This window comes from Chondrus crispus, genomic scaffold, assembly GCF_000350225.1.
Source record: "Chondrus crispus Stackhouse genomic scaffold, scaffold_219, whole genome shotgun sequence".
In the NCBI taxonomy this organism is placed as follows: domain Eukaryota; phylum Rhodophyta; class Florideophyceae; order Gigartinales; family Gigartinaceae; genus Chondrus; species Chondrus crispus.
The window spans coordinates 85,509-105,712 of record NW_005179095.1 but is presented as its reverse complement, the minus strand read 5'-3'; the positions used below and the strand labels follow the sequence as shown (position 1 = coordinate 105,712).

The 20,204-nt window shown below is 48.4% G+C and overlaps 2 protein-coding genes; both read right to left on the bottom strand.

The window, feature by feature from the left end:
- Positions 1-14,162: 14,162 nt before the first annotated feature.
- On the bottom strand, positions 14,163-15,330 carry CHC_T00004208001 (hypothetical protein). XM_005715514.1 is given in 4 exon segments: positions 14,163-14,588; positions 14,589-14,877; positions 15,015-15,274; positions 15,275-15,330. 2 exon segments carry the CDS (start codon positions 15,272-15,274, stop codon positions 14,589-14,591), a joined length of 549 nt encoding a protein of 182 aa, XP_005715571.1. The 5' UTR covers positions 15,275-15,330; the 3' UTR covers positions 14,163-14,588.
- A 3,142-nt stretch (positions 15,331-18,472) lies between these two features.
- On the bottom strand, positions 18,473-20,160 carry CHC_T00004207001 (hypothetical protein). XM_005715513.1 is given in 2 exon segments: positions 18,473-19,176; positions 19,177-20,160. The coding sequence occupies 1 exon segment, from the start codon at positions 20,158-20,160 to the stop codon at positions 19,177-19,179; it is 984 nt and encodes a 327-aa protein (XP_005715570.1). The 3' UTR covers positions 18,473-19,176.
- Between the last annotated feature and the right edge of the window lie 44 nt (positions 20,161-20,204).

The window sequence follows — 20,204 nt, the reverse complement described above, 5'->3', positions numbered from 1 at the left end:
CTTTTACCTAAGCCTACGGCATCCTCTATCGCTCGGGGTTCCCTTTTCTCTTTCTTTTATTTCCCTATCCTTTTCTATCTCTAATTCTACCTATTTTCCCCTTATCTTGTGTTGGTGCCATCGGCCTCGGTTGCGACCGAACCGGTGTAGGTGTCTTTGCCGTCGGGCGACACAGTTGACGTAGCGCTGCTACTGTGACCCATTTTCCGACGGAGACTGTTGCAACGACGTCTCCCTCGAAGGGCTCCGTCGTGTCACGAGCCAGTGTTGGTACCATCGGTGTCGGTTGCGACCGAACCGGTGTAGATGTTTCGAGCCATCGGGTGGCACAGTTGACGTAGCGCTGCTACTTTCATTTCATCCCGTCGGGCTGCTTTGCGACGCCCCCGTCGAAGGCCTTGTCGCGTTACAAGGTGTCGAAGAAGCTCAACGAGCATTGGCCTTACAACCCAGTGGAACTGGGGTATCTACGTACGCGCCCCACCCCACACTCGTCGAGCAGTTCTCTTCGCAAGTCTCTACCACACCGATCCCGGGCCGGGCTATTTCTCTGTGCCCCCCCATCAAGGATCTGAGCTACTACGAGTCGCAAGCTCGTTTAAACGGAGAAGGGAGAGTCGGACACTCCGTAGCGCTGTGCCATCGGCAGTTCTTCTTTTTGTTGCTGTTGTTGTTTTTGCTGGACCATCGGACCGCGGTCTCTGCCCGACAGGCGCATTGCACTACAATGTCCTATGACTGAGTGCTTACATCGATTATGCAAACGGGAAAAGAAAGCAAAGAAATCGTCATTATGGTGGTCGGTGCGAGACGCGGGCCGCTCGTTAAGCGCGGCTTGGACGCTGCAGAGTCGACGGGAATCGGCGTCAAGGTGTATGCCGTCGAGAAGAATCTTAACGCAATTTTCACTTTACGCAATATGCAGCAGGAGCGCGGCCGGGAAAGTGTCACCGTTGTCGCGGGGGATATGCGCTCTTTGAAGAGCGAGGTCAAAGCCGACATTTTTGCCTCTGAGTTGTTGGGATAGTCTGGACAATGAGCTTTCAACTGAGTGTCTCGATTGCGCAAAGAAGCTGCTGAAGGGAAGTGGGGTTTCTATTCCTTGCAGCTAGAACACTTTTCCCGTCCCTCTGTCTGCGACCAGGCTACGCGATGAGGTCAAGGCATATCGTAACTGCATGAAAGAAATGGACACTTCATATATGGTGAAGATCTATCGGATTAAGCTCGTCGCTGACATGAACGCGGAGCTTTGTTAAGCGATTCTAAGTTGTGATTATCCACCAAGCTCCCTTCCACGACACCAAATGGCCATGGTCACGGAGTGTGACTTCCCGCCCGGTCAATTATGTTTGTTACATCAAAAGATGGCGGAAGGTCATTTGCAAACGACGTTTGCAATGCGTGAAAGTCTCGAAATTTCGCGAGAACCCCCGTATAAATGGTTTTCCATATTTCCCTCGTGTCTTCCGGGCCGCTATTGCTCATTTCATCAGCTTCCGAGATGGCTTTAGTCAGCTCGCGAAGTTTTTTAACATGACAAATCGTTCGGTCAACGTCATCGTCAAGTTGAAACTTCGTCCCTTGCCCTAATTTCTCAGAAACAGCAACACTCTTTGACCACTGTGTTGTTGTATAGTTGACGATTTCTTTCATGCTCTAGAGGTCGTTGTCGCTCCGACTAGCAGAAGTAGACCGCCTGCGTTTACGCCTTGGTTCGACGGAATCCACTCCTGCGCCATTTTCAATACCTCGACTACTTCATCCTCCAATTCCCCTGTAGATGCAGTCCATCAATGACTGATCCAGGAACTTCGTGCCGCATCGTAAAACATGAAAAACTATCAATGCTTTCTCCCCGTCTGGCGTCAAAGTTGCGTCCCTTCGTAGAAAAGTAAACCTTGAAAACACGTCAGGGACGTTTTGTCCTGACTTCGACCAGTTATGGTACGCCACTGAAAAGCACTTCCTAGCAGCTTGATATTGTCGCTTTAGATAGGGTCCATCTCTCGTCGTCGACGGATGGTCAGCAACACAAACTCCCTCAACAATGCTTTGAAATGAATACACAGGGCGGTAAGAAGGATCATTAAAAAGCCTTGCTACAGTATCGGACCAGAACGCATCCTGGTTATGACCCCGATCAAGCTGATCCCTCGTTAGCTCCAAGACTGAAGCATGAAACGCTTCTCGCGTAGCATCTTCTGTAGACAGCATCACAAAAAGGCGCGCAAATTCAGATGTCGAGATCCCTGGGGCGAACTTTGATACTGCCGCTTTATGGGTAGCTGCTTTTTTCTTTGCGAGCACATGTGCTTGCAAAGAAAAAAGCAGCTACCTGCAGGTCCATCTGATGACGAAAAAATGAGGTCCCACGGCAGATCTGGTTCCAAGTGCTTAGTAGTTTCCCAATTTTCGTGAAAAGAGTCAAACTCCCAGTCTCCGTGTCTTTTAGAGAAAAGCTCTCCTAGAGGACAGCCTGAAATGAGCTCTGATCGAACGACTTGTAGAAGATTACGTACGAATGGTATTTTTTGGTGTCTTGCATTACACGCAGATAAAAATTCTTCCAAGTACGATGAATCTGTCGAAGGACAGGAAATGTTTTTCTCTTTAGAAAATAGTATGCCTCCTTCAAATCACCTTCATATTTAGGATCTATATTGTCCCCGGAGTATCGCTGTGGTTTCGTCCAACTTCTAATGCAGTGTCGGTATCATTTGCAGTAATGCCCTCGCTCGTGTGTTTTGTCGATGCGGAGAGGCAGGAAAATTACACGGAAGTGGCGGTGATATTGTGTTTGTTGATGCGGTATCGTGGGGTCGCTCGGAAAAAAGGTCGCTATGAATAGTGACGGGTTCGGAGGAGGAAGTACCTAGACTTATACAGACACGAGGGATGGATTTTTTCGGAGATGCCATTAGGGGTGCACAGGAGGCCGCTCTTGACAAAGGATGAGGTTCGGTAACGGAGCGTGTAGGAATCGGCAAAAAGGGCTGTGCAGCGACGGCTCGATCGGAACTTGCGGATGAAGGATTTTTCTGCAAAGAAAAGACGGACGTCGGGGAAGGAAGAAGAAGATTAGGACTAGGGAAGCGCGTACAGAACGGAAAAGGGGAATTTTGCGGCGCCGGATCCAAGGGGACTTGAGCGATGTGGGAGCACGTAGTGCGTTGGTGCCTGGCGGAAAGTAATGATGCGGACGGCGGAGCGAGTAGGAAAGGTGGCAGATTAAAGAGTCGGTCCCAGAACAAGACAGGGAGCTTGTAGAATGAGCGAGTTGGTGCTGGCGAGCAGAGAGCGCACGGAGCAGAACAAGATGCGTAGTTACGGGATCAAAGCGTTAGAGACAGGGGCTAGCGCGTGGCGAACTGACGCCCCAGGCAAGCAGATCTGCTGTAAGAGGAATGTGGATAAGGACAAGAAAGTAAAGTTCTGACAGTGAATTTGGGATCAAAAAGGAGCGAAAATAAGGTTCTTTATGGTCCCTTGGGTTGAACAGTATCCATTAATGGGCGACTCCTGAAATTCTAAAATCGCAAATTGTGTTGACCAAATTGGGATTTTGTGACACACAAACGGCGCGTTGTGCACACACAACGCGCCGTTTTCTCGGACGGGGGACCCCATGCTAGGTTAAATGTGTATCGCACAAATGTCAAAATGTGCGCGCGTACAATCCAAATTTACTGTACACAGAGAAAGCGTCGGCCGCCGCCCGGCCGACAACACTCGACATCTACATCCCACCGAGCATGGCCGAGCATGATCGACTACTCGGCGAGGAATCTCCCTCATCAGCCGATGAACGCAATCAAGAGGTCACCATGGAAAGTCCACTTCATTCCAAGGAATACAGAGACAAACAGCCCCACCCCCCTTTCAACAACGAAACCTCAACCAGCGACCACCGATCCCCCCCTACACGGTCTCGCGGGATATGGTGCCCAAAGTGTGGAAGGTCCTTTGCCAGCCCAAACTGCCGTTCAGTCGTTACATATGCGTACATCCACCGCTCCACATCGTGTTCCTCATGATCCCACCAACCCCATACCAGGGGCAAGAAAGAGAATCACAAAGAGAAGAAATGCTATCGCTCGTGATTTAAGATCGTCACCAATTGGCGGAAGAGGAAGCGGGTTTTCACAGCAGGAGGTCGACAGTCTGTTGGATGTTTCAGATCAACACCTCCCGTTGTGTAAAGAAGAATGGGATCACGTTCTTCGGCTGCATGAGCAGAGATATCCCGAGTGCGACCGAACTCTGGATTCGCTAAAAAGGAAATTTGCGTCCTTGCATCGAAAGAAAATGCCAACGGGAGACTCTCTGATGCCACAAGACGTTCGCAAGGCTAAGCATATCCGGTACAAGAGACTGATCGCGCGGACTTGGGAGACGGGCAGTTTGCGGATGGATTTGCAGAAGAAGTTGTTCCAAACATCTCTACTCAGAAGGAACACGCACCAGTGGTTCTTACAGAAATGGAACGAGATGGATCGGATTCAGACAGAGAAGGTCATGGGCGAAATGGGGCAGTAGTTATGCCGGACAATTCGAGCTCTGCCCTCATTAATCCTGAAGGCCACAGTTCAGGTCGCACGAGTCCACCACGCCACTCCTCCCGAAATATAAAATCCAGCTCGCCCCGGCTGCTTGTGAGGAAAAAACATGCGTCCAAAACTGGGATAGGTGATGACGGGGAGGACCTTATTTCTATCTTCAAGTTATCTATGCTGCAGGAGCAGCAACGCAGAAGCGAGGAACAGAAGCAAAAGGAGCGGGAGCGGCAGGAAGATAGAGAGCGTAGAGAGGAAGATAGACAAAGACGTGAAGCACAGAGCACACGACACGATCAATTCATGGAAATGATGATGCTTGTGCTTGCGAAAGGTATGGGGGTCAACACACTTCCTCCGACTTCTAAAAAGTAGGTTTAGGCGTGCGGGTGAGGACTTCGGAGACTTGACCTGGCGATGTGAAGACCCGTGCGCGTGTCATAGTATGATTTCTTAAAGTGTGTCATGAGTGTCGGAAGGATTCCCTGCGGGGACTCTGCAGCATTCTGCACGGGAGTGTGCGCCGCCGAAGAATTCGAGTTGGAGGACGGATTTCAGCCACCACGTGTGACAGGGGGTTTTATTCTTGTAATCTCCGAATCGCTGTCTCCAGATCATGTCGGGTAGTGCACCTGCAGGGAGAGCGTATCAGAAGAGAGCCACGTAGGGATTGTAGAAGATGCCGCCGCCGGATGCGTGGCAGATGAGTTTGCCGCATTGCCATGGTTCATGCATCTCAGCGGCGTCGTGAATGATGTTGCGAAAGCGCGAGTTACCAAGGACGTTGCTGCCACGACGATGCGAGGAGAGGAAGTCAAGGGTGACCTCTAGGGGAGCTGTGAAGCTGGTGAGTGGGTGGTTTGTTGAATGGGTTGCTCGTGTGGGTGGGATGGAAATGTTTCAAATGGAGGTGTGAGGGCGGGGATTTTTTTGATGGAAGGTATGGGGTAAGCATGGTTGAAGCGGCATGGATTGCGGTGTGTAGAAGGTAATTGGATAGCGGTGGAGGGGGGAGCAGTGCGGAAGGGGAAAGGCGGGGATTTGCGACGTCACGCCACATCGGGAAGAAACAGATTGAGGAGGTTAGAGCGGGAGGGGATGCAGTATGTGGTGCACATACTAGAAGCACTTGTTGAAACCGATGTCTTGGGAGTGTTTTCCGTTCAAATCGTATCTGACGTAATGCACGAGCAAGGATCAATGCACAAGGATGGAGCAAGTAAAAAGCATGGCTGCAAAGAGAAATGAAACAACATCAACGTGTGGCCACACACGAAGAGTAGTGGGTACTTGATTTAGAAAGATGTACTATAGAAACAAGCGTCATAACGGGTAGACTTATGGTACCGCAGAATGCGGGGGCCCTTTGTGGGGTGACAGGGGTTGCAGGTCTTTATGATGGCGCTTGATGATGACACTTCATGATTAGCTGTATGATTAGTTGTGTGATTTGTTTCGTTACGGTATGTCATGTCCACGTAGGGTGCCACTGTTTGTTGTTTAATCTTTGCTTCTCCGTTGGAGGGGAGCATTGGGAGGCGTGTTGTAAAGGGATATCAAGTTATATCAGGTTATAAGACATGTCTATTTGCCGTTGTCTACCGAACGGTGGGTCCGTATTGTTTTGTGTTGCGTTGCACATCAACTGGACATCAGGGGGCGTGGGAATTAATGAGGGAGCAAGCACAAGCAAGCACAAGCAACAATCACCACAAACCGACTGATGGCTTCTTTTTTATTGTGTGACGTTCGTGACACGTAATGTAATCGAGCTTGACTGCAGTACGTTACCACTGTAGTACGATGTTAGTGAGAGGAAGAGTAAAGGGGAAAAGCGGGGAAAAGCCATGAAAGGTGGGGACAAGCCGGGAAAGCCTGGGAAAGCCTGGGAAAGCCGGGCAAAGCCGGGAAAGCCGGGCAAAGCCAGGGAAAGGCCTGGAAAAGCGGACGCAGTTGTTATCTTATAGACGTGGCTACAATGAAAATGGCTACAATGAAAATGGCTCCAATGGAAATGGCTCCAATGGAAATGGCTACAATGGAAATGGCTACAATGGAAAAGGCTACAATGGAAGCCACAGGATGGAATAGAAGGAGAAGATGATAAGGCGGGAGTGGTGAATGGGAGGATGGGTAGGCTTTGTTTGAATAGCTTTTGTTTTTGTTTTACATGTTGTGATTGTGTCGTTGCCTGGAAGCTGCGACGAATGTTCACTTTGTGTGAATGCCTGGTTTAAAATGGGCAGTGGGCCATACGAAAATTCACGGGCCGGTCTGTGCTACAGGCTACTGAGAGATGAGGGAAGCGGAAAAGTCGTTCTGTTTGACGCGGAAGATGCGCTGTTGGCCATCGGCTGTGATGGCGGTTGTCCCGTTGGGGAGGTGCCAAGTGGTGTATTGCCTTCATGCGGGTGTGCGTAGGTGAGGTCTGCAGCGACGATGAAGACGTCGTTTTCATCCTTGACTGCTCCCGGGTCCGTGTTTTTGAAGTGAGGGGTCTCCAGGGCGAAGCAAGGAGCATTATTCAGGGATGACGGTGTTGTTGCTGAGAAAATAATTCGCGTCGACGCTCATGTTGGGCATGTACGAGTTCAAGATTTGATTCAACCCAACGAGACGGGTCCTAAAATTGAACAGCAGAACCACAGACAAAAGAATAGATTTTCACTCTCCTCGTTCTTCATATGTGAGTCGATCCTTCGATCTTGGAAATGACCCTTGCAGCGCTCTCATACCCCACTCCGCTGCAGCGGAGTGGGGTCGGCAGGCATGCCTGCCGAGCGGAGGTTGCTTGTCGACCCTCTGCAACCGGTTCCACATGCTCAGCGTTGATTAGGTAGTCCTGACTAGACTTGATAAGAAAGGGATGGTTTCCTTTCGAAAAAGCCGAATCGACAACACAGCGGCCACCAGTTCTATCATACACATCTTGCAGTTTTTTTGTAAATGTTACCCCAATCTGCTATCGTCGAGTCATGCATCGCCCCGGGTGCGTTCACCGCACACGCTATAATCGTTCCATTTGGGGCAAACACAAAAACATTCCCAACATAATGGTCATGGGTCCATCCATTATAACACATATTTTGGATAACGGCGTCCCCGGATTGCTGCAGATATAGCTTGAGCCCATCAGCAACTGCATATACGTCAGAAAGCATAGAATATTTTGATGCAAAGGAATGCTTAAAGACATTCACTTCGTCATCTGATGGCATGCGCACAGCTGCCATGTCGTCTGCAGAGAGTTGTTGGAGTAATATTCGCCTTCCAAACCGTAAGAAAAGCGAACAAACTGAGCCAGTGATGCCGAACATGAGGCACAAAACCATCTCGGAACCCCTGGATCTTCCCCAAGGAAGTACGAGACCTAAACATTGGCAAGCTGACAACGAACGCGGGCGACCACGCTTTTTCGAACGCAGCGGGAGGAGCCTTATCATTCCCTCGCTAAAGTACGGAGAACATCGTTCGAAGGCGGGTGCGAATTTTTCAAGCAGTCTACGAAATGCGTGGTGATCGAGCCCTGTTAGAGTAATTAGGGATCTATCACAGCCAGATCCGTAGAGAACCGAAAACGTAGACATCGACGGGTGCTGCAAGGCAGCTCTTGATATCCTGCGGTCTCTTCTTTTTCGTCCCTCGGCTGACAACTTTTGCCTGAATGTTATGGCCTTTTTTCGACGTTGGCTCTGAATGAGAAGCAGAAATAGAATAGCCATATGGTCATTCATGGTTCTGACGGTGGCTGCTCGTTGGTGAAAACACTCATCGCACTGCCATGATTGAGCTTAGCTCGCAGCACACACTGTAGTTAGAGCTCTGACGCCGTCATCGCCGGCGTCCGATGAGTACAAAAGAATGCGTACCGTGCAAAAGAATGCGTACAGTAGGGGAACGCACATTTTATGTGCGCAAGCATTTCCGTGGCAAAACTCATTTTTGGTGCACAAAAAAGAAAAATATGACTCTGACACAAAAAATAATTTCCGGAGGCGCCCAATAGCCGGATACACGAAAAGTGGCGCGAAGATGTCGCCGATATATCTATTTCAAAAATTTAGCTATCATGTAATTTTACATATTTCTCTCCTACACGTGTGCTTTGCTCTGTAACGGTGGAAATGTATACAGAACTACATATTGTATATGTATAAATGAAGAAGCCAATCACTGCTGACCGACATACAAGAACCCATATAATACCAATCTACAGCACCGAGAAAGTGCCAGGTAGAAAGGCCCTGAGAGACAAAAGACAAGTCCCACTTAGTTTCACATAGTGATAAGAAGGCAGTGCTGCGGAACAAGGTTCCATGCACTCCACAATTTGGTCCTAGATCACCACATATACCAATAACGAACTGTAAACCTTTACATTGCATACAGCATCTTGTTCGCATGGTCTCAGAGTCTTCTGAGTTCACCAGGGAGAAATGAAGGAATGAACTCAGAACTTTACGGAACAGGAGAGTCGCGTCAGGCAAGTACAGCCATGTGAATATGCGTAAGCATATCATCATAACATGGGCAAAGAGTGCTGGAGATAAACCGGACAATCCTCATATCCGGACAAAGGAGGATTTTTTTTCTTGATATGAGAGATTTGACACCAAATAAATTGACTTTACCATCGGCTGAAGTCTCATACGCCTCAGACTTTGATGCATGTCATCTCTAAGATGGCAGTCCACTAATGTGTTCTCTTTTGGAAAAACAGATAATTTCTTTCTACCATTCTTTTTTGTTCAAGTTCTTTGAATATATTGATTCTAAACTCGGGCACAGTTCACGATAACCACATTGCCGAAGCACAGTTCATATTCTCTCTCTTTCGGCCCCCTTCCTATTGCAGAAGTATGATTAACAATAATCATTGTGTACAACTACGTAAACAAAACTTGCTATTCCAAGCAGATGGTATACGATAAGCATAAGTGCATCGCAGTCGCAAGAGCGGAGACTATCGCCTGGAAAAGTCTACATTCATCTGTTGAGATATATTTATTTCTTTGAAATTCCGGAATTGCTGATTGCAATTCTTCCATCCCTGCGGAACAACTTCCTTCTCTTCATGTGTGCTTGTTTCAATCGAGCTAGTTCTTTCTCGACCCTTTCGGCCACCACGTACTCACCACTCGCCTCTGCTTCTGCCTTCTTCTGGAGAAGCTTCTTCTCTTTCACTTTTTGTGACTTCAGCGCTCGGGCGGGCCACCGTGGAACACCCAACGTATGATGAACAAACATTTTCCAAGTAGTTACTCCGAGTCCAAGCATCCCAGCCAACTCATCCCTATTGACGGACATCAGGGGTTCTACCTCCTCAATACTGACATATTTGGCCAAACTCTCTCGTAGTTTCCGGCGAGGCATGAAGGAAATTTTCCCCTTCAGGCTGTCAACAAGTTTTCTTTCAATTAGCCCCAGATTCTCGTACAAATCGGGGTGTGTGCCTGCTCCGCTCATCGAGCTATCACTAATTGGAGAGTAAGCCGCGTCATCGAAAGTCATCTGCTGTCTTGCAATCAGCAATGGATTCTCAGTTTCGGTTTCAAGCCTGTCCGACCTATGCGTTCTGAAGTCCCGTATTTCAGAATATCTTCTAGTCTTCTCTTTTGCATTTGGATTCAGTCCTGCAACTTTTTGAAGATCAGCCAAAGCAAATGAGTTTGCGGGTGAAAGGATGCTATTCTTACTGGAACCAGAATTCTTGTTGGGAGTGTGAGTGTCCTCGTTTTCCTGTTCCCTCGTGACATTCGAAAAAGTTACCTGGTGGCTGTTCATCACCTGTTGGCCACCTTCCACTTCCCGTGCTTCTCGTGAGTCAGCATAACCGATGCTTGCTAACGCCCCTGATACATCGAGATCAAGGATAGAGTTCTGCGAGGGAAATTGAGGTTCTGCCAATTTCTCATTCTCCTGTACATGTTTGGAAGACGACCGATTCATCGCCATGCACCGAAAAGCAGGTGGTTCTTCATCGTGATCTCCACTCTTGATAGTTAAGGGTTGCGGTGGAGTACCATGGTCACCGAGTATATCCGAAAACAATAACTCTGGCTCAAGCAAACACGGCATAGACTTGGTCTCTGATCGGGCTTGAACAGTATATGAAGAAGAGGGCGCTGATGTTCCATCCTTTTTGTGGAGGACTTGTTCAAGAAGAGCCAATTCTTGGCGTTGAATAGTAGAGATGCAATCAGTCTCTGGCGCATATCCCCCCACAAGAGAGGTACCCTTGATTGGATGGCCTGTTCGAGAAGAGTTGTGATTGCTTCCGGCAGGATGATTTCGCACTTCATCGCTCTTTTGCTTTGACGCGAAAAAGGAAGCATCGTGAAGATCGCTAATCGGTAGCAAGGTGTTGTTGAAAATGTCCATTGCAAGAGGGTCAGTTGGAACTATTGAGAAGGCGGCTGAAGAGCTTTTCTGGATACAAGTCGTGTAGTTGCTGCGATGCTTTGGGATGGTTGCCTCAGGCGATGCCATGAGATTATCCCTCTGAGCAGTAAGCTGTCACTTCAAATATCAGGTTTCTATCAACCCCAGTCGCCCAGAGCCAAGTAACGCAGCTGATACAGAATAATGAACTCTCTTTAAAGACGCTTTTTGACAGTGAGTACGAAAATTCCAAAGATGGTGCACAGGTTAAAGCAATGCAAGTGTTAGTAAGGCGAGACAGACATCGAAAGTAGACACCATGTGAAGTGCACTGTGATCTGCAATTAAAAGATTATTTTCTGGGGCTATTGTCGTGAAGGGGGGCTTGCATTGAAATTCTCGTTCAAGAACATCAACTTGGATTCAGTCTGCTCATGGGATCCTAATCTGTGCCATTTTTGGGAGATATAAAATCGTCATTCCATGACTTGGCTATCGAAATGCAATTTCCGATCCCAGGGGACGGCAGAAAGGTCCACGACGAACTGCATTTTGGCAGACAGAGAAGACTTTTCGAGACCGGTCTGAAAGTGCTGACCTAACGGGCTTACAAATCTTGAGCGATCAAAGCAGACGAGCATTCGATATTGTGGCCTACCCCAAACTGTTAGCCGGGGATGTCTCTAATGATGTAATATTATTGAAGTATTATGCCCTTCAGAGCATACTCTGTCAGTCACTTGTCTTCATACACTAAGTATCTCTAGAAGTTCAAAAAGTACGTACATGCTTTCTTTAGTACTACATCATACTATCAAGGGCTTCTTTGACCTGTGAGAGGGAAGCATCTACTGCTTTTGCCGGAAACGTACGAGAAGCATCACTTTGAAAGTTGACAGTGGTAGCTTTTGGGCATTTGATACCCAAGAATGAGGAAAAGCGATGGATGCTTGACTCTATTATATTATTTACTTCCAATGCATTAAAATTAATGAGAAAATTATTGGCAGCAAGTTCGGAGGCTTTGAACGATGCAATTGGAGAAAAGTATAGAACGTTGGATACAATATCTTTCGTGTGCAGGTGTTTAATGGACAAAACAAAACTAATGCACGTCGTGGCTTGGTTTTAATTGATTTGCACATTGGTACGGAAAACTCAGGAGACTGCCGTTTTCGACAAGAGTGATTACTTGGTCTGACGTAAAAGTGATCGTTGTGGAATTCTGAAACACTGACCAGTCTTCACGTTTTCCATTCCAAATAACCGTGTGAAATCTATCTAGTTATAGAGTGAAAACTGTAGAGTTGAGGTACTCGACACATGAACCACAAATCCTATAATTCTCATAGATCTTGCACGTCCAATATCATAGAAAGGTCCAGAGAGAATTCGTTTTCATACATTTTAAAGAAAACTGTATAATAATGCCCTGCGGGACAGCATCAGTGCTGAAAAATCACCCTGACTTTATGAGAATGCGAAGAAGGGGCGATGCGGCGATCCAATTTGAAATGCGCAAACAATGGACAGTGTTGAGAATGGCAACCAGAACAAGACCAGAGGAACTCTGTCTCGCAAAACGAACCTTAACTCTGCCAGAGTGGGATCTTTTCAGTGTCTGTTGTTGGTGCGACATCATCATCATCTCCATCACTTCTATCGAATAGTGCACAACATCGACAGAGGAGCTAGCCCATCGGGGGCACGGCATGGCATGACGCAATACTTTTTTGTCTGCAAAATTTGCAGTGCAAATGCGCCAGATGTTTCCGTTATCATATGTAAAATTTGTAATTTTTTGAATAAACTGCAGGCACAAAAATCTTCGACAGTGTGCTCGCCGTTGACGACCCTTTAGCTATTTCCATTGGGGCCAGGCAAACAATACTTCTAAAGAGTCAGCACAACTGACAACGACAGGACCTCTGAATGCAGCCACAAATATCAGTTATTGGGTAAACGGTGCTGCAAATAGCGACAACCCCCGTGTTTTCCTTAAGACTGGTATGACCGCTCCCCCTATTTGTTGGCCACCCCCCGCCCCAACAAGCAGGCGGAAAACCTAATTTCAAATCGTTTGTAGATTCTCGCATACCAACGCCTCTTTTAAAAACCGTCTGCTTTCGAAAAAAGGGATACTGTCAAGACTAATAATGCTCACCGGTGCGTGAATTTTTTAACGGAGGACACATTCTTGTAGGGTTCTGATGCTCGATCAAAACCGTATTACTTGTCAAAAGCAAAAATGGTCTTTCACATGTTCCTTTGCCGAACGACACAATTGAAGAGAGTAAGTGTCTTCGATAAAAACTTGTAGATCATGCTTTCGAGAGGGCTTGTTTTTCTGGTAGCCACTATCTTGTTCTTATTCGGCATTGCACAATTCCAATGCGTGTTTGTCTTGCAAAGAGTAATATTAAATAGTATGAATTGGGCCAAGCAAGCATAATATCTGTTCCATACTATATTTCAATTTTCATTTGAGGGATGGTTCATTTGAAATTCTACAGAAGTTATTTCTTGAGACCATCTGTCCAGACTGAGCTCGTACGGCAGCGGTGACGAGGAGACCGTTTTCTTTGAAATGCACCTAAGCTGTTGATCTTTGCATCTGAAGAGGAATTGGAGAAGACTGCCTCCTCAGAAGCAATTGTTCAAATTCTCGTTGATGGGAATAGGACAGACTCCCTCGGACTTCGTACTGCAGTAATACCTACAGAAAATGTAGACTTCTGATGCCTGTGCATTTGAAGAACTATGAGTTCAGAATTTGCTGAGTTCTTTTCCAGTTTTCACATTTGATGCATTGCGCGCATGGCAGAAGCATTTTGTATAAAGGTTTTGCGTTTCCGTGTCGTTTCGAAAAGACCTCTTCATGAACAAGATGCATTCAGCACACCGTCAACCATATCACCGGGGCGCGAAAGGTTGTTTGTCATCAATGAAAGTAGCTCGGAAACGTTTTGGCACCCACCGACTAAGAATCTGTTGACGTGCCGCTGCCAGACGTGACCTGGGGGAGTGACTCAAAAGAGAGTGGAACAAGGGCAGGGCTTGTCGTTTCGGTATGTGCTTGTGTCTACTGCTTGGACCTTTTTCTTCTGTTGTGTACGGGAGAAAGGTCAGGAAGAGAGAAAACAAGAAGCTGGTATCAAGAAAACAACTGGCATTCAAGGATAAAAGTGGCCAGTCCAGTCAATTAATGCCCAAGATACAGAGGTGTGTGTCATAGTAGTTTTCTTGTCGTCTCAGACTCAGGTGCTCCTGCTTATTACTGAAGGTAATTCGAGTCATGATAATCTGAGATTAGAAACCGCGGACGACTGGCGTTCTGCTGGAGACTAACTACAACTGGTTTTGAATGATGCTTTTGTTCAGATCGGCTAGGATTGTGGCACTTCGAAACTGGAACAAAACCACCACAGAAGCTACAAGTGGAGACACATCAATAGTTCAATCCAGACATCTTCTGACAACGGCATTCCTTCAGCAGCGACACCCCCATCTTTTTGGACTAGAAAATAAAGAGTTGTCCAAAATTTGGCATCGGAATTGACTGTTGGCGACGTCAATTTGACATCCGAGTGACAAGTTTCGAGCCTTGTGGCGGTGGATAGCAAGGAGCCGGGCGAGCCAACTGCATGTGACTTAATTCGCGATAGTGCGGAGAACGCGTGCAGGATTGCCTGCAACGACAGTGTTTGGGGCGACGTCCTTCGTAACGACAGACCCAGCCCCGACGACAGCGCCATCACCTATTGTCACACCGTCAAGGATAATGGCGTTTCCACCGATCCAGACATCACTGCCGATAGTAATTGGGTGCGCCATTTCTAACCCCTTTCTATGGCGCGTTTCGACGTCGAGCGGATGGGTCGCGGGGTAGATCTGCACGCCCGGTGCGAGGAGGACGTTGTCACCAATTATGACTTTCGCGCTGATTCAAGGGCGAACGGGGCATCAAACGCAGATGGAAGCTGGTATTTTAGAATGCGAAATCTTTCTTTTTCTGTGCATGGGAAAGTGCTAATGCATCAAATATGCCGATGAAAGAAGTGCATGTACTGTACGTACCAGTCCAGAATGACGCAGTTGAAGTTTGCGTAGAAATTTTTTCCGATTTCTGTGTTTTCGCCGTAGTCCACCTGCAGGGGTGGTTCGATGATGCAATTCGGTCCAACCTTGCCGAACAACTTTTTCAGATGTTCCTGTCGCTTCTCGAGGTCGTTCTCATAGCCAATAGTTGTATTGTACTCCAAGGTAAGCTTCTTCGCCTTGGCTCGTCTTGCAAAGAGGTCAGGAACGTCGCAGTCGTACAACTCGCAAGAGACCATTTTCTCAAACTCGGATTTGTTGTTGGGGTTGTCCATCCTCCGTGGGACTGATTATGGAGCTGGGCGAAAGTGTGAAAGGGACGGAGGAAAAGAGGGAAGAAGAGGAGACAGAGTTTTCTACTTAAAGGTTTCCGATGTGACGTTTATTTTCCAGGGCACTGTGAGCTGGCAAAGACGGTATGCTACGTGTATGGTACAGTAGGTACACTGTACAGTAGGTACACTGTACATGATGCCTTATCACGGCTCGGCCCTATCATGTCCCACCCAAATGTGATTCTTTATCGCCCGTCCTATGGTACACTTCCATAAATCCCCAATTTTGACTCATTGCACTTCAAATGCATACCGTTCGGCTGTTTACCATCACTACATAACGAAGGACACACCCATAGATCGGTGATGATCTGAGCTTTCACTACGATACAACTATTGATGCATTCTGCAGCGAAAGTTTGCAACAAAAGCAAACAGAATCAGCACTTTTGTCACCTCACACTGGCGATTATCATAAAACTTGAAAGCATTACAGGGCCTCCTACGATATAGTGCTATAGCGTGACATACCTCTAGCTATGGCACTATTGGGGGGATGGCACTATAGAAAGGAGGCTCAAATACATATATTTGGGGACAAAGCACACTGCTAACACAAACACAACAAAGCCTGTATAACACAACTAAATAACTTCATCCTTTGAGTACTGAACCATGCCGGATGATACACGTGTGAGCGTATGATAACCTGTGCCAGAGGGTGAGCCATAGCACTATATAGAGGGAAGCACTACTAAAGTAGGCACTATTGAGCGACCCCCCCTGTATAGCCCTACATCCAGCTGCCGAGTTTCGCTCTCTGTACATGTTTTCAGCTAAAATGCCATTACTTTTCGTAAAATTGAGTCAAAATTGGGGATTTATGGAAGTAGCATCGGCTCCCCCTGAAAGTTAGAAAAAATAAACCCATCATGAGTATTGCACATCACAGGTCTCAGACTGCAGATGTGAGACAAACGTTCACATTTTATGTAGATGCGTTCCATAGAGGACCCTGGGGTATTAAAATTCGCATGAATCCTGACATTTTACGTTTTTTTTTCTTGGCGCGTTTTCTTCGAGTGCAAAATTCTCACCAGTTCAAATGAGCAAAACGCCCGCCATTCCCAGTGCGAATGATGTTCCCGGCAGCATCGTCAACACCGCTCACGTCTCTACACTTCACTTCCGACAGCGCCAACATCTTTGGTACTTGCCGTCTTTCACTCTCGCTTTCGCTCTCGCAGTTGCCGTGATGCCGCTCTCGGAGCTTCGCGGAAGTCGGCAGGGATAAGCAGGTCGCCTTTGCATTGAGTCCGCCACCCCCTTATGGAATGCACTGTACGTGTTACAATCAGTTTGGTGGGCGATGAACATTTTTTGCAATGGAGGGAGAACCTGAAACTATGGACATTCGTTGCGCACCACAGAGCTTCTGGCAGATTTTGGAAATTGTGCTCCGAAAATAATATTTTAGTTTGTGCTCAGTATCCTCAGCGCGGCATTAAAACTGCGCGCAACCTATTTCAAGAGAGTGTGAAGAGCGCCTCCATGACCGTCTATGATGCACGTGGCGATCCCATGGAGTCTTCTGGCGTTTCCACCCGTTTGGGCAGTCACAAATAATTGCGATGGGGAACGTGCCATTTGTGAAGCTCTGACCTGTCTCGTCCGGACGTCACCTCTGAGTGTTTTCCGTGGTGCTGCGATGGAAAGCGTCAACTGCTGTTGAAAGGCTCCATGAGTTGTCCATCTAGTGCATGATTGGATCGCCAGGCACATTTGCGGGCGTTTTCTGAGCCATGCGAATGATGTTGCATCTGCACTGTGCTGTGGAAACTGTTATGCCACTGCGAAGCGTGTTCAAGAGGAAGCTAACGTTGGAATACAAACTGCTGCCCAAACACCAAGGTCTCCCTATGGCCGACAGTCAAAAGACGGTTTTATATCTGGCGGTCTGGCCCACATTCCGCAAGCGGTGCATTTTAGCAGTGCCTACAGCGCTTCCGTGTCCGCTTTTCCAGTACAGGTTTAGAGTCAAAGACAAGCTCCCTTATCCATGTCCGTCTTGTGGGCAAGTCCGAAGTCGTTGCCCAGCGCAACAACGACGATCCTGCCTTCCTCTCAGTCTTTGTTCACAGCTGGCCATTGCTTTTGTGGCAATGCTTACAGAGTTGCACGCAAGGCTACGCGTGGACGGGGGGGAAGGCCGGTAACGGAGACTGTTTTTGAGGAAATTGTGCAGCACTCTTGTGATGCGTACAACGTGGTAAGTCGAGTTGATGGACGGGCGGCGGGTGGCACGTAACTATGTTATAGCGGTTTGGAAGAGGGCGAGAAAGGGAGTCCCGCTGGGTTTGTGCGACCTTTCGCTTTTCGCTCACGGAGTGATGGCGACGACGCAAACGGTGAAATAGGGTACACTGTGGATGTGCGGAACTCAGTAGACTGAGGTCGGTGCAAGGCTGCTGGGACTACGCGGTACAACGTTCAGCAATCAGTGATAGCAGGAGCAGGTGGACGCGGTACATCCAATGAGCGGCGGACGCGGGGGCGGTCGTTGTGGCGAGAGGCGGAAACACAATCTTAAATATAGAGACGTCGTAGACGGGGACAGGGGTGAGAGATCTGTACGTGTTAGGGCGCGGCGCGGCGCGGCGCTTGCTCGCTCTGTGAGGCTCTCTGTTGCAGTCTCTGCGCTGAGAGAGCTAGCATCTCCGTATAGATTTGGAAGTGAGATCTGAGCAATGCCAGTCAATGAATGCGTGGACGGGGGAGTTCTTGGATGCATATCAGGATGGGTGGAACGAGAGTGTGATCGTGGACAGCACGATCTGGAAAGGAGCTGTTTTGGTGGCATACGGTTCTGTAGTCGTCCATGCTGCGCGCAAGACTTGCTGAACATTAATTACATGCAGTAGGTACAGAACAATACCCATGGTACAGTATGTAGGCCTGGACAGCTTGGATTCTTTCACCTCCTCTCTCTGCGCAAGTGAGGAAGTACGGTACAACACTTTTCGTCGCATCGGAGTCTCGGTTAACTGCGTTCAACCGTCGCGACTCTCTCAGTATGGGGCTCTCTTTTTGTTTGGAAGATGACAATTGTGCACAGGCACAAGTCCCTACGCACACACATTGTTTATATATATATATATATTCTTTTTTCGGGCGAGACGAGATACGTTTTTATTGAATCTTGTAGTCGCCCGTGTGTGCCCGCTCGCTCTGCCTTCTGCGACTTTTGAAAACATGGAACACATAAAAACAAAAAAACATTGGCTAAAAAAGCCTATTCGCTATTGGCGTCGGTTACGCACGCCGCAGAGGCGAGACAATTGAGCAAAAAACTCTGTCGTGAAGTCACTCTAGAATTATTCAAACGTAAACCAACTGTTGCGATAAGCGTGGTGGCCATGTTTGTACTGGGTGTGTGTCCGTCATACAGACTTGACTATCTCACGCGACCTTCGTCTCGGAAAAAGACACACTCACATACACAAACACATACACTCCACACGCAACTTCTATCTCTCTCCTTCTCTCACGCTCACTCCACTCTCCTACACACACCGAGACCCTCCTCCTGAGAATACGCGCAGCTCCACGTATTCGGATTAAAAAAAAAAAAAAACTGCATACCACGCGACGCATTGCAGCGCAAACCCTGTGCCTGCCAGCATGTCAAAAAACCGGAGTTGTTTTTCGTATTTGCATGAGTCCTGGGCAGACAAAGGGTGGGGATGCTCTCGAACATTTTGCGCCTACAAGCACAATGTATGTCAAGAAGCACCCGAAGCGGCAAGGAGTACCACACCTCTAGCTTGGTCTGATAAGCGGTCAGGCACGGTGTCTGGGGCGTCGGTTCACGACGGGTCTGGCGTGCTACCATGTGACGGAGCGCCAACGGAGCACGGGACGACGTTCGGGCCCCCCTCGTCGAGACGCAAGGCGGAGACCGTGTCACGAGGGAGGTGAGGCATGGTCTCCGCCGTCTCTTCCCCCGACGCGTGGTAGAACGAGTGATGGTGTTCTTGCGGGACGTCGAACTCCTCGAGGACGCGGGTATTGTAGCTGCTGCAGCGGTCGTTGTCACACTTGTGGTGCTCGAAGTGGTACTTGGCGACGCACTTGTTGCCGCAGTCGTTGCACAGGATGCGCGAGCGCTTGCGGTGGAACTCGGACGGCATCGGCTCATTGCGCACGCACTCGTCGATGTACTCGAAGCGCTTCTTCATGTCCACGATGGAGTGCATGCACAGCGGGCACTGGAAGCGACGCGTGGTGTATTGGCGGAAACACTCGCTATGCATGGTGTGTCCGCACCGCATGAAGACGACGGGTTCGGTGGAGGTGAAGAGGTAGCCCGTGCATACGGGGCAGTTGGCATGCAGGGCCTTGCCGATGCAGCGATGCCTGCTCTTTGACTCCAACGAGACGCAGGCGTCGCACTTGTGGCAGTGGAAGTTGTCAATGCCCAAGCCCTCGCCCAGCCTGCATATATTACAGAGATCGCAGTGGTAGACTTTCTTTGTCGGGGTGTTCTCAAAGAAGCGGCAGTGCTTGCAAAACCAATGGGCAAACTGGGCGCTACAATCAACACATCGTGCAGCAACAGGCTGGTCCTTCCAACAGCGCATGCAGACAATCCTCTCCGTCGCAAAGCGATCCATCTCATGATCATCGCCCATCTCCTCGTCATGACAAAACCGGCAGGCGACAACCAAGTCGCAGCACTTTGCCTTAAGCTTGCAGGCCCTCGCGTAATGTTTGCAGCCCAGCAAGCCATCGGCGTCCCTCTTCGCGACCTGATACTGCTTGCCAAACAGGCGCCTCACGCTCTCCTCCATCCTGACGGTCTTGGACCTCTTGTACGTGGCGAGGAAGTTCTCGC

Coding starts and splice junctions, on each gene's coding strand:
- CHC_T00004208001 (XM_005715514.1), bottom strand. CDS start 15,274: ATGGTCTCTTGCGAGTTGTACGACTGCGACGTTCCTGACCTCTTTGCA. Junction 14,878..15,014: donor AACTGCGTCATTCTGGACTG/GTACGTACAGTA, acceptor CCCTTGAATCAG/CGCGAAAGTCATAATTGGTG.
- CHC_T00004207001 (XM_005715513.1), bottom strand. CDS start 20,160: ATGGAGGAGAGCGTGAGGCGCCTGTTTGGCAAGCAGTATCAGGTCGCG.